Raw genomic sequence first — 16406 nt, forward strand, 5'->3', positions numbered from 1 at the left:
GAAAAGAAGAAAAATTAAAACGTGAGAATTTGTTTGTAATAAAAAAACAAAAAAACAAGAAGCAATTCATGCCTTATATTTCGTGCAGCTTATTCTAATACAGTCATGAAATGTAATTATAATGTGAGAGTATTTGAGTTTAGCGTTATTGCGTAAACTATTATGCATTTATTTAAAAGGCATTGTATTTCAGGAAGAATGACCAAAAAATGTCTAATGAACTTTTTTCATCCTTGTAGTGCTCTTACATAAATGCGGTATGGTTTCCTTTGTCTAACAGACACTCGCCAAAGCATTGCTTTTTATTTATTTATTTTCGTTCAAATCACAAAATTACTTTAATTAAAATTAGAAAATAAACATTTTTAAAACTAAATATGCATTTGGATGAACTTGTTTTAGCAATTCGAAAAGATTACTGTCTACTGTATTGAATGGTAACGTTTTACAAACAAATTAATCTTTGCTCACTTTTGCCAAAGACTATACTGAATGCACAGGAAACACTCAACATGGAAATGAAAAACAAAAAACACCCAGGGAAAAACATACATCATATATCATCATTATAAATAGCTGATATAACCATGCACAATGTTTTTCTGTGGGATTCCATTGTCACTATACATTTTCTGATAATCTTGCACCAAAACACTCAAATGAAAAAACAGTCATTTGATCAAAAGAAAGAGTGCATCCATCCTGCCAAAAAACAAAAACAAAAACAAAAACAAAAAAAACATTAACAAAGAAGGCACTTCTTCCTGAGGCACTATACGGTATAAGGACATTTATTCGAGACAAAGTTCATTTGTACACAAACACTAACAATAATATCATAATTATTATTATTATTATATGTCCAATATCTAATATAATTTAACAAAGGAAGCAAGAGACCATAGTTTCTTTTTGTCTGTGTTTATCAGTCTCAGTCTTTAGATGCATCTCCTTCTCCTTCTTTGCTGGTCGTTGTGGTGCCGATCTCCTTTTTACTGCCTTCTTTCAAGCTCCGTTTGAGGGTGCCATTCAGGACACTCTCTGAACTCTGTCGCTGAAAATGCTTCCTAGACCCCACCAAAGATGGATTATTCACTAGCGTATAGAGGAGGTGCCAGTGTCCACGTGCTCCCTTAGCATTTGGCACCTTGTTCTGTTTCTTTTCCTGTGAAACCAGTTGAATTCCTGCAACAAAAGAGCCAGATAACATATAGCATTAGCTTGCTTTACTTATAGGTAATTTTGCATGTCAAATATATGCATATGAAAATATGGTCTAAGAAATGGGGTTTAAAAGCAATCCTGAGGCTATTCATTTCCTTTCAAAAAACATTATTATGCATAAATAGTGCATAACATCCTTCCATTTTTTTTTCTTCAGATGTCTTTCAATGGTGTTTGCAGGAAAAAAACAACATGCATTAAAATATTAGAAATGGGTAAACAGTACTTCAAATGTTGATATGGTCTACATAGTGAATGAGGATCATCAGCACACTGCTGCATCTAAAGGCAGTTGTAATGGAATCTTTTGAGCACAGTTGGGCCATATTGAGCCTGCCATTACCACACTAAAAATGCAAGCCCTCTGGGTTGCATAAATGAAACAGTCAATTAGAATGGTCCATCTGTGTAATCTGCAAACCTAATCTCTACTACACAAAAGAACCTTGTTCACCGGGAGTTAGCAGAATTGTTATCGTATCTAATTACAAAGACATAAATATTTTCAATTTGGGATGCCAAACAATTTGTAAATGTCTAGGTATTAAAAGAAAGATGTAGAGATTAATCAGAGCGGTGTTTTTCAGCGATGGTGGACTCACCATCTGCTTTTTCACTGACAATTTGTTAACTTCTTTGGAAGCAAACAGCTGTGATCACACTCCGTTTCTGTGACTTTGACTTTAATATAGAATTATATAGAAAATAGCAAGGATATGTCTTCCTTGCCTGATGGAAACAGTATAAAACCGAGGGAAAAGTCCTGTTCATCTCGGATGAGGTGCTATTCAGCAGAGGTCGGATGTTTGCTTGGTCTATGACAGGTTTGATTGAGAGCAACAGTGAAGCCAGAGATACTCGTTGTACATTATGACCCAATTTATACTCACAAATTTAATCAGGATAGATATGCTCGCCTGGTGCGTGCAAGACAGTGTGATGAATCAATTATTTTTTAAACAAAGCTGGCCAACTGCCTGGAAATACAGCCCAATGGCTTTGGAGAAATCAAATTCACATGCTGCTTTAGTAGTGCACGGGGATAATGTTTATCCACCATTTAACAGAAGAGAAACAGCAGACTTTTTAATAAAACTCACTGGACAAAAAGCGACAAAATGTGATCAGATTTTTTACATTTTCACTGGATTTCATCATTGTATAGTAAGCAACAGATCTGATTCAGAAACAACATTCCATAGTGTTTTGTTTACAAATCATTACATTTTTGTTTGTGATAGGAATAAGGTAATTCAGCTGCATATGGCCATGTCAGATGTACTGCTTTATTCAAGGAGCACACAGGAATTGTTTCAATGTTTTCACCAACCTTCCTCCACATTACGTGCTGCATCTCCGGTGCCTTTGTCCTGGCTTGAAGACTGCAATAGCAACCCACAGAAGGCCTTCATGACTGGGTGAGACTGACTGACCTCAATCTTTAAATAATGAGCATAGCAGCGATACCCTGCAGAGCAACAGAATGGTACATAAGTTGAACTGGGGAAAATGCAATCTACAGACTATCATACAATATTGGTGTCTAGTAGTGTAGTCTCTACAACAGCACAGAGCATACATCTCAAGTAAGACACACAGATTACATAGCAATCGGTGTCTAGGAGGATTGAAGTGTTATATAGTTTTAAATCTCATATATTTAAGATACCTGTCAGCATGCTGTCAGCTTTACCTAAAAAATATACACTCACTATACATATTGGTAATAAATTCAAGAAAAACACAATAACCTGTGTCTTAGTAAGGTGGCCCACCATGAGCTACCAGAGAAGCTTCAACGCACCTTGGCATAAATTCTACAAGGATATTCCCTCAATTATTATTTTGATGATGGTGAATGAAATCCCTGTCTAGCACGTGTATCTATCTAGCAGAAATCTATTGCAAATGTTAAGTTGGGTTGGATTCTCTCTGGAGGTCACAGCATATGATTTACTTCATTTTCATACTTATCTAATCTTTCAGTGAGCCATTGTGCCTTGTGAATGGAGACTTTGACATCCTGGAAGAGAGCACTCTCATCAGGATAGAAATGTTAAATCAAAGGATAAAGATGATCAGAGATAACAGCTCTGTATTGATATGCACTCTTTGCTCTAAATGGACAAGTGGATCCAAAGCATGCAAATGCTTCCTACAGCATAACCACCACTGATTTCACCTTTAATCTGTCAACCGTCTGTATGTGTCACACTTATATGGACATAAACAGGCAACAGAAAATAAAGCAAGCTGATTTTAGCTGAGCCAGGCAGTTAGTGCAATCCGATATACCTGTGTCAAAAGATTCCACATTGCGGTTGAGGAGGCTGATGTCCATGCGGCCCAAATGCACAATGTTAAAAAGAGCTGTGATGACCAACCTCCAAATTCCCAACAACCCACCCACCAGTACATTGACTGGAAATAGTATGTAGGTCAGAAGGAAAAGCCAACCCCTACACACAGACGAGCAAAACACATTTACACATAACACACATATTCACATATAGATTAAAAGTATATAAACATACATAAAAAAACACAAGGTATTTAGACTTAAAACAGATTAATACTTTTTGGAAAAACTCTACCTGTTAGTTAGGTCTTGTGTTCCAGCATCCTTTTTAATGAAGAAGAACCTGGACGTAAGGTGCTGGATAAGCACAGTTAATGACAGAGTCAACCAGAAAGGCCTGGGAATGGAGACACAGCACATAAGAGAGGATTTGTTTTAAGCAGCACTTTTATAAGTGCTAGATAATATGGATTAGGATGAGAGATTTTGTAGTGCCCTGACCCTGGACACAATTAGGAAGCAGAGAGACTAACAGCTCAAGTTCACTGATCAATACCATACGACATATTATATTCATTGTCACTGGCAGTGAAGTGTACTCACCACATTCTGCCAATGATGTGAAAGACCACAAGGTTCTTTCCATATAAGATGGGAATGATGACGAGGAACACAACAAATAGAAAGCAAATGAAGAACACCAGAGTCTGAATGATCATGCCTTGATGAGAACAGATACAGAGAGTTCTCTGTTATACTTGACATGTATACACATTATTTGGTAGGTGTAATTAAAGATTGGTAATTAAAATTCATGCTTATACAACAGCTCCACACTTTCTTTTCCCAATCTAATAAATATATATCTTTCAAAGATATGTGCCTCTACTAAATAATCCATAGTATGTGCTGAAAATTACACTCTAATATTAATAATTAATGAGTGTAGACTCAACGGGTTAACATTAAATTGGGAAAAATATTTTATAAATACAAACGAAATGTAAATGAATAAAAAAATCTATGTAAAAAATTTACCTTCCCACTGTAAAGAGAAAGAGGTATGTTTATAAAAGAAATCTTTTAAATTTACCCAAACAAATAAATGCAGCTTGGTAGCTGGTGTAGCCCATCCAGCACACCAGGGCAGGGCGTGATGGCCTTATGCTTCTCTGGACATTATAAACATTGTAGATATCACCTCGGTACAGCCCTCTCAGATTAGACCTGAATTCCAAAATATGTAATTTAATGAGATACAAGAGTTCTAATTTATGAGGAATATAATAAGGATGTGTGAATTGATTTGAATGGAAATTTTCACGATGCAATTAAAACTGACTCGATTTGAGAACCCATTATTTTCAGATTGTAGTTTGTAGATTAGAGTCAGACAAAGTCTGCTCCCACTGGAAGTAACTCTTATCAGTACGAATACAATATATTTTACTATTAGTTTCATATTTGTGTGTGTGTGTGTGTGTGTGTGTGTGTGTGTGTGTGTGTGTGTGTGTGTGTGTGTGTGTGTGTGTGTATGTGTGTGTGTGTGGATGTGTAATATACAGTAAGCAAGATGCACTAATGTGTGTGCATGTAGACATTATGTGAAATGTTAAACATTATATGCATTTTAGCCTTACCTATGCAGGACCATGGACCTCATAAACATGACCAGATTAACCAAGCAGGTCAGGGCTATTGCTGAGACATAGCACACTGAAAGAACAAAAAATAACCCTCATACTGTGCAGCCACACTCAGCAGTTTTCACTGTTGGTTGATTATCAAGTACTTTCTGCAATGGTCCATCAGTCTGCTCTGCTGAGTCAGTCACTATTCTCCAGTCTTAATTTGTATATGTGGACGCATGCATGTTTTGTGCACATAGTATAGATTTACATAGGTGTGTATAAGGAGAAGATTGACAGTGGATCTATATGCTCAGCAATGGATCCATTAGAGGCCTCTGCGCAATATTTCTTGCAGTTGGCAAGAAGCTTAATATAATTAGACCACAGGCAGCTTCCTCTACTGAGCACAGAAGCCTCTAAGTCAGTGTGAGTGAATTCTGGATTACTTCTCATGTACACTGTGGAGATAACAAACTCAACAATACCAAATATCAGAAATAAAAAAGAAAAATTAAAGCAGCAAGGAATTGGAAAAATTATAAACATAAACATACAAACAGATTTGATTTTACAGATCAAACATTCTGCATGCAGACCAATAAAAATTTTGCTTATTTTGTTTTCATGAAAAATTCGGAATGATTTTGAACTCACCCTCAACACACCCCATGTAGTACTCTACTATCTTAACCACCTCTTTCCGGTCATCTGACAGAACAATGTTAAAACCAGCAAGGAGAAATGCAATGTCTTCGTTCACTCCTTTTCGGACAATCTGGAGAGTGGGCACTACTCCAATGACCAGCAAGAGGGCCATCTGATAGAACATGGGCAAACAGCATATAATTAGGCATGTAGTAATCCCATAGTAGCCAATTCAAATGTCTTTACTAGGGATTTACAAAGATACACACCTGATAAAGAGCAATAAATGAAACAACAAGAGAGATGGTTAACTTCAGAGGAAACCTAAACACTATAGAAAAAAATCACCAAATCACAACAATGCAGACATTAAGACCTAAAACTGGCATATATACACATATGTGATAGTTACCCTCTTTAGGTGTGTATATGTAAGACTTTAGTGCGTTAGTGATTCTTTCAGCCAGCTTATGTCTAGAATAGCTTGAACTGAAAAAGAAAGAAACAAGAAACACAAATAAAGACAGTCAAACAATTATTTAGATGAGAACAATTATTTCCTTCTTATTTCTAATGGTTAAATAAAGCATAATAGCTGCATAGTATATTATACTGTATGTCCTTATAGGGTTTAACAGAATATATTCCTATTCATAGATAATAGGAAATCTCTTTTTTATCTGACTGAATGTCTTATGATTTTTTTATTCTTTCTTTATTGTAACTCACTCACATTGTAACTAAACTTTGTTAAGTGTCCTCTCAGATCCAGTATATCTGCATTAACACTCGGATAAAACTGATAATTAGTGCAAACAGACTTGCCATGAAATGCAGATTATATTTTCATTATACTTAATAAAGTCTATATTCAACAGCAGTCTTTATTCTCAATAGACTGAAATTGCACTCCCATATAGAAGATATCTATCAGATTTCACAAATTGTAGCTATCGCTTCAATAAAAGTATGGGTAAAAGAGAGTATCCAGCAATTATATGTGCAATGCAGTGTAAAAAAAAACACACACGAATAGATATGGAAATTATTTAGATTCAAACAGTTCTGAGTAAACTAAGTTCTACTGTAAGTTATATTCAGGAGAAAAAAAAATTTTCACACTGAATTGAGAATGTAATCATTATGTGATTAGCTGCCATATCTTCACAAAGATGATGAATTCGGTTTGACTAAACAAACTTCAAAAAATTTCTTAATTAAAAAAATTAGATACAATCTGTTAACAAAAAATATTGCACAGAACACTCATCTAACCTGGCTTGAGATGTTTTTTTCTTTTTGAGGATGTTCTTTACATAGTCTGTGTAGTAGCTACTCTTGAGGTCCTGTGAAACAAAATGAAAGTAAATTGAAATCAGTAAGCACATCTATTTGCATTACATTTGCATGAAATTTTTAACAAGGTGCTGATTGTAATCCAAATGTATCTAATCAGTTCAAGTTTTCAATTTAAAGCAGCTTTACAGAACATAAACATAGAACAAAAGGTTATTATAAAGAATAATATAAAGATTAATAGAAAAATTCAAGATTGATATCAGATATATTTAAATGCGTTTGGATTTGTCCGAGAAGTCTGAGGTGACACAAAAACTCAGAAACAATAATCAAAAATTGTCATGACATTCTAATTTAAAAGGTGATTAAAAGAAGATTATTCCCCTCAATTTCCAGTCAACACCATACATTTTTACAGTGAATAAGAGCACCATTGTTCTGTCTCTGTGGGAAAATAAAACAATGTAATCTATTCTGCCACAGACCAGAACTCAAATCCTAGAAAGCTGCTTATTATGATTAGGCAGTGGAATGACATTCTGGTGATTACACACAGTTTTACACTTTGCATTGTGTTAGATAATTAAGCTTTATTATTTGTGAGTTAGAAAACTTTCTCAGGTGTGAACAGGGAGTGAAAACAGGAAACCACAGATTTTACACATTTATGTGTTCTAGAGAGATCAAATGCCACCATGACAAATTCTAGGCCTCAAATATGCATGACAAGTTTATTAATCCCTCAAAAACACTCAGTCGGTCCCAGTTCATTTACACATCAGTGGCACTGCACACACTCACCTCAAAGGGATCGCTTTTCTCTGTTCCTTTAAAGCCCTTGAACAGGAGAAGAGGATACTGGAAACTGAGAAATGCCAAACAGGCAATCTCTGGCAGGCTGCTCAAAAGGGAATGGTACTTGTATATCTGCAAAGGATATGTAGAAAAAAATAACAAAATTAAATGTCCTACTTTTATATAACTTGGGCGGTTAGAATAGGTTGATATTCTTTATCATTTTATTGTTCTATTTGCTTACTGCATATCTAGCTTTCCAAAAACAATAAAATATACAAGGAAGGTAAGCCATTTACACAATCATCCTTTTACATGTTGTTTGCAGCCTTTGGTTTATCTTTAACATTTTGATTAACTTTCAGAAGATATTCTTCACTCTGCCAGACACTGCAGTGATTAGCTATGCTTAATGCACTGTAGATGACTTGTAGGCAGAACAAAAAATTGTAAGTCTTGAACATATATTAAGAAGGCAATAAACAATAGAAGTAATAGAGTGAAGAAATGATGGCATGTGGGCTGAATGTGAGACTCTTAGGAGCTACGTTATGTAGTTCTACATAATGAAATTCTAGCTATGCTGAGATTCACTAGATTCTCTAAAACAATAATAATAACCCAACTATTAACAATGACAATACAATCTAAGGGGACCTACCTGTGGTGTTTTGGGACAGTCAATTTTATGCCAGATGAGAATGCCAAAATGTGTCCATGACAACAGGCTGCCCACCATATAGCCAACTCTGATGTGGAGGGTGCCGCAGGCCAGCAAGGTGTAATACAATACAGGGTAGTAGAAGAGAGCAAGGATCAGCCAATACTCTGAGAAAATGAATAATAAATAACAACAAATTAATAACATTTATTCAACAGTTTCTTGCAAAAATGGTACATTATTAGCTAAACATATATATATAGAAACATTGATAATATGGAAATGTGTTTAGTAACAAAAATAAATATGGGAGCAATAGCTCAAAGAGTCAGGTAAAGAGACAGGTATTGTTTATCCTCTTGTGTGAATAGAGCCTGTTTTGGATAGGAGCCATTTTGTGAATAAGTATAGTTCATTTGATACTGTAGATTCGATGCAGGAATGACTCACTGCCTCATGTTCATATCATCTTTACAGATAAGTTTCCCAACTAACCTGGTGGTCTCAAACAATAACAGAATTTTCACTTGAATTGTTGCTCTTCCAATCCCATAAACAGTATAATATATATCGATACAGTATGTAGAGATAAAGAAACAAGCTATTTTGATCAGTGGAGAAGAATCCACATACCTTTGTTTTGTTCATCCTTAGCAAAAGGTAGTGGGTTGGGGGATAAAACCAGTCCAACAAGCCTGCAGAACATAACCCCAAACACAGCCGCAGACAAAGCTTTGTGCTGTGTGTGGTCTAAAAAATTCACAGGGCTTGAGAAAGAAAAGAATTATTGAGTTATATATACAATACTATGGGAATGAACCATAGTTCTGTTTCATTTAAATATTTTAGGTTCACTTTAAAGTAAGCATGAAGTAGAACAAGCTGAAGTTTTGACACTGGCTTTAATTAAAGATGTTGAGGTGAAAATCATGCTGGACTCACCTGCATAAAGCTGGAACTCCTTTTAGCCTTTCAAATTTCTTCCGCTTTGTCAACACCACCAGGATCAGCATGACCACAAACTAAGATAGCAGAGGAAGAGGAACAGAAGAGAAAATCTTGAGCAATCTAGCCCTGCCAAGATCAAACCATAATCCACTGTTGAAACCAATGTTCTATTGCTTCCGAGTTCAAATTAAAATTACTCTCAGTAGAGGGAACGAAAACAGACTCTTTTTCAAAAAAGGTCATGTGATGTGGCCTTGTCTTCCATTAATCAAGGTCAATGAACAGAGGCCTCGGATCAGTGACCTGCTATGACCCATCACAACTTTAAGGCTATCCACGGCCTAAACAGCATGCAGGGGGTTGGCCTGACCTTAGCACATGGTCCATCACATTTATAAACTTCAAATATGCTAGAATGATGGCTGTAACCTTGAGTCAACGGGAAGCCCAGGAGCTATGCATTAGAGCTATACAGTAAGTGCTAACCACTTCAAATGTTTCCTATTATATTTTATATGATTTGGTCATCCACAATGCAACATGGTTTATCTGAGTGGTAGCCTAGTGGTTAAGGTGATGGGCTACCAATCAGAAGGTTGTGAGTTTGATCCCAGGTCCATCAAGCTGCCACTGTTGGGCCCCTGAGCAAGGCCCTTAACCCTCAATTGCTCAGTTGTATAAAAAAAAATATGAGACAATGTGAGTCACTCTGGATAAGAGCATCTGCCAAATGATGTAAATGTACAGTAATGTAAATGTAATCTCAGACAAGACTCACGGATATGACTGTGATGCATATGTGGTAGAGACTTTCATCAGCTTTGGGGTCACATGGTGGGATAACTCTGGAAATTTCACAAAAACAAAGTATTTATTATAAGCTGCCATGATCCAAGCCACTTAAAAACCCTTTTGCTGTTAGAATCCTTAAAGAAAACCTCTTGACCATTGTAAGCCTGAATTATGCAATTAATTGCTACACAATGCAACAAAAATGAAACTACATCTTAAATACTTTATAAAAATTGCTGTGATGAACAAAGATTGAATTAAACCATTGCAAAAACATTGGTGTCTATGTACAAATACTCAGACTATTCTGAGATGAAATTAATGTTTACCAGCATGTAAATACACCAGATATATCTCGAGGCTCCTATAGAGAATACAAATCAGACAGTATGTTCCTTTAAGTGGTAACAGGAAGTCAGGTAATAAGTCTGATACTGAAATGCAAATTGCAGTGAGAGAATGTGTTTAGACTGAGTTACATTTTCCCTCAGGATTCATGTCATTTTGTATACTAATGTAACTGAGAGCAATGAGAGTAGGTCAAACAGGAAAAGATACTGTTTTCTATCGAATTAATCCATTGTTTTAGAATAATTAGCTCTATTGTGACTCATCTAAACTTATACATTAGGTGATATATCCATGTTCAGTCAAACCTGTACCAAAAAAATGTACAGAAAGATTTTTTTTTCCAGCAAAATGACTAAAATAATCTTACAGAGAAAACCCTGGTAAGTACATGAAAACAAATTACTTACTCTGCAGGAGGCTTTGTGGGTAGCGGATTATCATAAAAATCTTGATACTCATAGAAGTCTTCCTTTGCAATGTCTGCACTCATGATCTTGTTTTAAGGACCGAAACAGATCTATCAGTATATGAAAGAGGTCCAGGAATTCAGGCAGAGTGGACTACTCTTCTCTTTTCTCTCTTCCTGTGGGACACACAACACCTTTCTCCTCTTTACTTACTTGTGCAAGAAAAAAAAGGCTCAAAGTTCGGTTTTGTGAAGTCCTGTGTTCCTTGTAATCTCTCCCTCCTTCACCTTATTTCTGTCTCTGTTCAGGTGCTTCAATCCTGTTGTAGCAGAGAGTTGTGAAAAAAAGCGGCCTTTCTTTTCAGATTTAAATCAACACCGCACTGGAAGACGGAAAAGAGGAAGCCAAACATAAAGGATAGAAAAGACAGAAAGATAGAGAAGAGAAATGACCAAAATATGAAAATAAAGAGAAGAACAATGCAAATAAGGGGCAGCTAGTCTCTCCTGCCACCTGTGGCTTACTGAGATTGGGTGACTGTCCATGGGCGGGCTGCTGTCTTAGAGGCCAGCATGAAGAGTATCAGAAGCACAGGAATTTTATAAAACGCTGAGTTATATGTGTGTGGGATGGCTAGAGCTGAGGAGGTGTGGAACATTAATTCATTTCCATTTTCCAATGAGATAACAGGGAAATACCTATGTGCAACATATGATACATATAACAAGCTATCTTGCTGTGAGGATTATTAATGATGAGTCAAAATCAAGTAATGAAAGGCAAGTACTGTCTACACAAACTCAAAGCTTAAAAGTACCACTGAACTCACAAAAAGGATTTTTCCAAAGGTCTAGATTAGTATGGGGACCAAATTTGTTAACAAAAAGCAAAGAGCACTTTTTCTTGGTTTCTTATGTCACTTTCTTAGTACCTCAGCAAATAAAAATAAATAAATAAATAAATAAATAAATAAATAAATAAATTGATAGATAAACAAATAGAAGCATTCTGCATGACAGCAGTCTGGGTTCTCACAAAACAAACTCAACTGTTAATTAATCTTCAATAGCTGACTGGCTGTACTGACTAGCTAACTGCAGTAGATGCAATAACCAAGTTAGCTACCTATATAAATTAATTATTGTTAGTAGTAAATTAAATAAAATAGTTTTTAGTTGTTTTGGTATGTTTTGATTGGATTGGCTTATGTTAATTAATTTACTGAGAATATGGCAAAGCAAACTGAATTCCAACTCCCAACTCTACAACTCTAAAATTGCAACCTACTGTAGATTATAACAACTGACCAGTTATCTATCTGTTAGGGACTCAGTGGCAAATACACATGCATATGAGCTACGATTAGGAGTAATTACTTAGAAGAAAATTCTAAAGAACATATGATTTAGCATACATCTGGAGCTCCTGGAAGCTGAATTCATTTAGTATAAAATAAATAATTATAAGTAGATTAATATATGTCATTTAATAGTATTAGACCTTGAACTTTGCTATGTATCAGGCTTTTAGCTTTGGATTTATATAAATTTAGATGCATATAACTTTATATACCATTAGATTTAGATTTCACTACATCTGAAATTAGAAATGCCTTTTCTGCCCCAGCATCAGCACAGAGAAGGCAGAGCCATGTGTACAGACTGAAAACAGGATGGGGTAAAGGTTACATCTCCCTCACACAGTACTTCAGTTCCAATTACACACATTTACTTAACTGAATAATGTCAGGATTCTGTTTAAGTTCTATGTTGTGCATTTGACAGTAAACAACAGTATTTTTCTAGAGAGTTGGAAATACAACAAAGCTCTCTCCCTCCCTCACTGATCTATTCTAATCTTAATCACAGTGTCAAGGTCAGTTTGCTCCTCTCATTATGCAGGGATTACAGTCAAAGAGAGTTAAAGAAGTTTTCAAAACCATCACTAAAACTCTTGAGGGGAACCAAAAACCTCACAAATCAGTTTCATCCTTCTGTGAGAAAAAAAAGAGGCTGGACAAACAGAGACTGTTGAACAAAGAATGCTTTGAAGACTTACATCACCAAGGTGGTGGTGGAATACGGCCAGAGACTTTGTTTGGTCCAGGCTGAGAAATTGCTGGTGCTTGGTTTTGGGTCTGAGACGTGAACAGAAAATGTCTTTCATAAATCAGAACACAAAAAGAGGTATACTGTTCCTCAGGCCAAGTGAAAACATTAATGCACTACACACAGAAAAATTCCAACAGATATTAATCATAAAACGACACAGTCTGATTTTCTGTAACATAAAAATGACTCCTTCTTAACTCACAATTGAGTACCAAAAAAGGAATTTCATTATTAAGTGCATCACTGTCCATCACCGTGGCTTTTAAAGCTGTGTGCAGCTTTCATCTGACCTGCTCTCACACAGTTAACCAGAAAAGGGGTACAGCCAAAACCCAGTGAATGACCAAATTTAATTAAAGACACAGCAGCAAGGATATAGAAAAAGATGGACGTTCTCTTTAGTGATTTCATATCCTCTATCATCACTCATGGTCTCTTGGGAGAACTAACATCAGTCAGTTAAAGAAAAAATTGGTGGTGTTAACCTGGGTCTGCCAATAACAGACTGGGATATTTAATGATGGGGGGAAAAAACAGCCATTACTCACTGACAGAGCATGTGACATTTTAATCTTCTGTCCTCAGCAGCCCCCCGTAGATTACGGACTGGCTGTTGTGGATAAATTATCTTAATTATCAGATTTTTTTAGATGATCTTAATTATCAGAAGTACGTAAATGCTGTTATAATAACCATGACAGTTATAGGACAGTTACAATTTCCACTACATTTTGGAAAGAGGTTGTGAGGTTGTATGTAACTGGTTCATTCAGCCACAAGTGCATTAGTGAAGTGAAGGGTGAGGTCAGGGTTCTTTAAAAACACAAGTTCTTCCACTTCAAACTTGGAAGACCATGTCTTTATGGACCTTGATCTGTGTACTGGTGGACTGTCATGCTAAAACAGGTTTGGGCTAGACCTACAGTACCACCAAAGAGAAATCTTAATTTGACAGGATACAAAAATATCTTACACAATTCTTTACTTCCAGATTTGTGCTAACAGTTTGAGTAGGCATATATATGGCAGGTGTGTACAATTTTGCCATATCGTAGGTGACAGCAGTTTTGGTGGGAATTAGGGAAATAACAGGTGAAGTCATGTGGTGAAAATAAAGCGTGGCATCCAAAGGGTCTATTCTCAATTTATATCCACCTCTGGGTCCACTACTATCCTGACCAGGACAAAGCAGTTACATTATGAATTAATTAATAAAGAAAGCATAGGAAATACTTTTTTTCTATTTGAAATTGTGATTTTTCAGAATAAAACAGGATTTGGGATTTTTTTAATGTAAAGCTGCTTTGTGGCAATGTCCATTGTTAAACGTACTATATAAATACAACTGAGTCAAATTAAAACGAGCAATTATGCAGATCTGGCAACCTCGCTCATATTGGACAGTGTTAAGAGTTTGGCTTCACACCTCGTAAATTTAGCAATAAAATGCTTTCTTTTCAGCGAATTATTGGATTATTTATCACATTGTGTACTGTTCTGTAACATACAACACTGTGTACTCGTTTGCCGGCATATGGTGGATGTAGCATAGTATTGTGATAGACACACTAAACAGTTGGTAACACAATTATGGTTATAGATGTATCACATCCTATAATAAATACATAATTCCACCGCCTTGAAAAACGAACGTTAATTTAGGTTAGTTAAAAGTTCGTAATTTTTAGAGAGAGTTCTGGAAATCATGCCCAATCTGGCAACCCCGATCCGTGTTGAATGTGCAATCTTAGTGCAAAAACACTCGAACACATTTCTCACGTAAAAAAAAAAAAAAAATCCAGAACATAATTATAGGCCAATTAATCATTATAATGACTCTCACCGTGTCTCTCACAGCATCAGGGAAGAGTGGTGTAAATTGCATATCCCAACGTTTTCTATGTTTCTTTTTGCTTTAAGTGCATTTAATTTAATTTTGTTTTTTATTTTATTTCAATTTTTTTTATTTATTGTTTAATTTATGCATAGAATATTATCTTATTTAAAAAAACAAACAAAAAAAAAAGAATACACACACTACAATGCTTGCTCTTACCTTCCTGGATATCATTACATTGCTCCAACATACATAACAAAAGTTCATTGCAAAACAAAGCTGAAGATATAACTTGTCTTTGGGTTTAAATAACTTTCTCCATGCTGCTTAGATTTATCCTGTGCAGAGAAAAAAGAAGTGCTGCAGCACATGCAATCTTATGGGACTTTGCCCCTGATTTTTTTTGTGTTCAAACCTTGAAGTGAACCTATGTGTGTTCATATCTTAATATTAACAAGATTATTTTGTATCATGAGAGATTTTTTTTGTCACACTATAGGCATTACCATGAAAAGACGTGACAATGATTACAGCAGTGTTTTACATTGCCATTAATTATCACCAACAGCCAATGCCCATATGTTATCTGTTTACTTTCATGTTGAGGGATATGACATTCAATCTGTATCTCCAGCAATAGAAACAAATTGTGATGGTGTATGTGACCAAAGGACAAAACTGAAAATAATATTGTATTTGGGTTAATAATAGTTGAGTAACCATACTAAGATTGAAGAGAAGGCTCTAGTGAATCAGCTGTGGCACTACAGGCTTATGCTGACAGTAGAAATTCCTTTTCTGGAATGAATGATGAAGAGATTATTAAGGCAATCTCAGTCTCCACTGATATTTTTGAACAGGCTTGTTTGGAAGAAGTCTATGCTTTTTTTGAGCAACAAGTTTGTCTTCACACTGTCTGAAGGTAGGATTCATTACCACATTACCTTATTTTTGGTTAACTTTTGCAGAACAGTCACCATCGTCATGAGTATTCTATCCCCAGAAAGCCTGGTTCTGCACCATGACCCGGATCAGGATAAACTGATCAGTGAAAATCGATGAATGAATGATTTTTTTTCTCCCTTGGTTAGGTTTTTGCTCGAATGACAGAAACCACGATATTTGAAAGAAAGTCATTCATGCGACAGACTCGTGAAAAAGGGATTCTTTGAATTTTATCCAAGAACCAATGCACCCCTGTATGCTGAACCAGGAGAGGAGAGTACATTGGCATCCTGGCACTGCTCCGTGTGCAGAATGATTACCTGTCCATGAATTGTGCGCCATGCATACTTTATCCATGCATACTTTAATCCCATTGAACTAATGAAAATAACTTATCTTGCTTAATTTTAGTAAAGAAGGTGAATTTATATAATATAGCTCGTGTTATGTGGCCTTCTGGA

At 35.7% G+C, this 16406-nt stretch overlaps 1 protein-coding gene across 4 annotated transcripts; it reads right to left on the reverse strand.

Annotated features, from left to right (window-relative positions):
- Positions 1 to 295: 295 nt before the first annotated feature.
- Positions 296 to 15389, reverse strand: stra6 (signaling receptor and transporter of retinol STRA6). Of its 4 annotated transcripts, none has more exons than XM_027173600.2 (19): positions 15220 to 15389; positions 13111 to 13189; positions 11053 to 11371; positions 10281 to 10347; positions 9497 to 9576; positions 9188 to 9321; positions 8555 to 8721; positions 7900 to 8025; positions 7075 to 7145; positions 6212 to 6288; positions 6069 to 6130; positions 5809 to 5971; positions 5164 to 5239; positions 4617 to 4750; positions 4127 to 4244; positions 3819 to 3920; positions 3520 to 3683; positions 2555 to 2692; positions 296 to 1185 (listed from the first exon to the last, which is right to left on the reverse strand). In XM_027173600.2, the coding sequence occupies exons 3-19, from the start codon at positions 11133 to 11135 to the stop codon at positions 932 to 934; spliced, it is 2016 nt and encodes a 671-aa protein (XP_027029401.2). In that variant the 5' UTR covers positions 11136 to 11371; positions 13111 to 13189; positions 15220 to 15389; the 3' UTR covers positions 296 to 931. The 4 variants fall into 4 exon arrangements, with proteins under 4 accessions (XP_027029401.2, XP_027029399.2, XP_047675684.1 ...); XM_027173598.2 differs by having other exon boundaries at positions 11053 to 11434; XM_047819728.1 differs by having other exon boundaries at positions 11266 to 11371; positions 15220 to 15388.
- Positions 15390 to 16406: the final 1017 nt, after the last annotated feature.

Source organism: Tachysurus fulvidraco, chromosome 10, assembly GCF_022655615.1.
Source record: "Tachysurus fulvidraco isolate hzauxx_2018 chromosome 10, HZAU_PFXX_2.0, whole genome shotgun sequence".
In the NCBI taxonomy this organism is placed as follows: domain Eukaryota; kingdom Metazoa; phylum Chordata; class Actinopteri; order Siluriformes; family Bagridae; genus Tachysurus; species Tachysurus fulvidraco.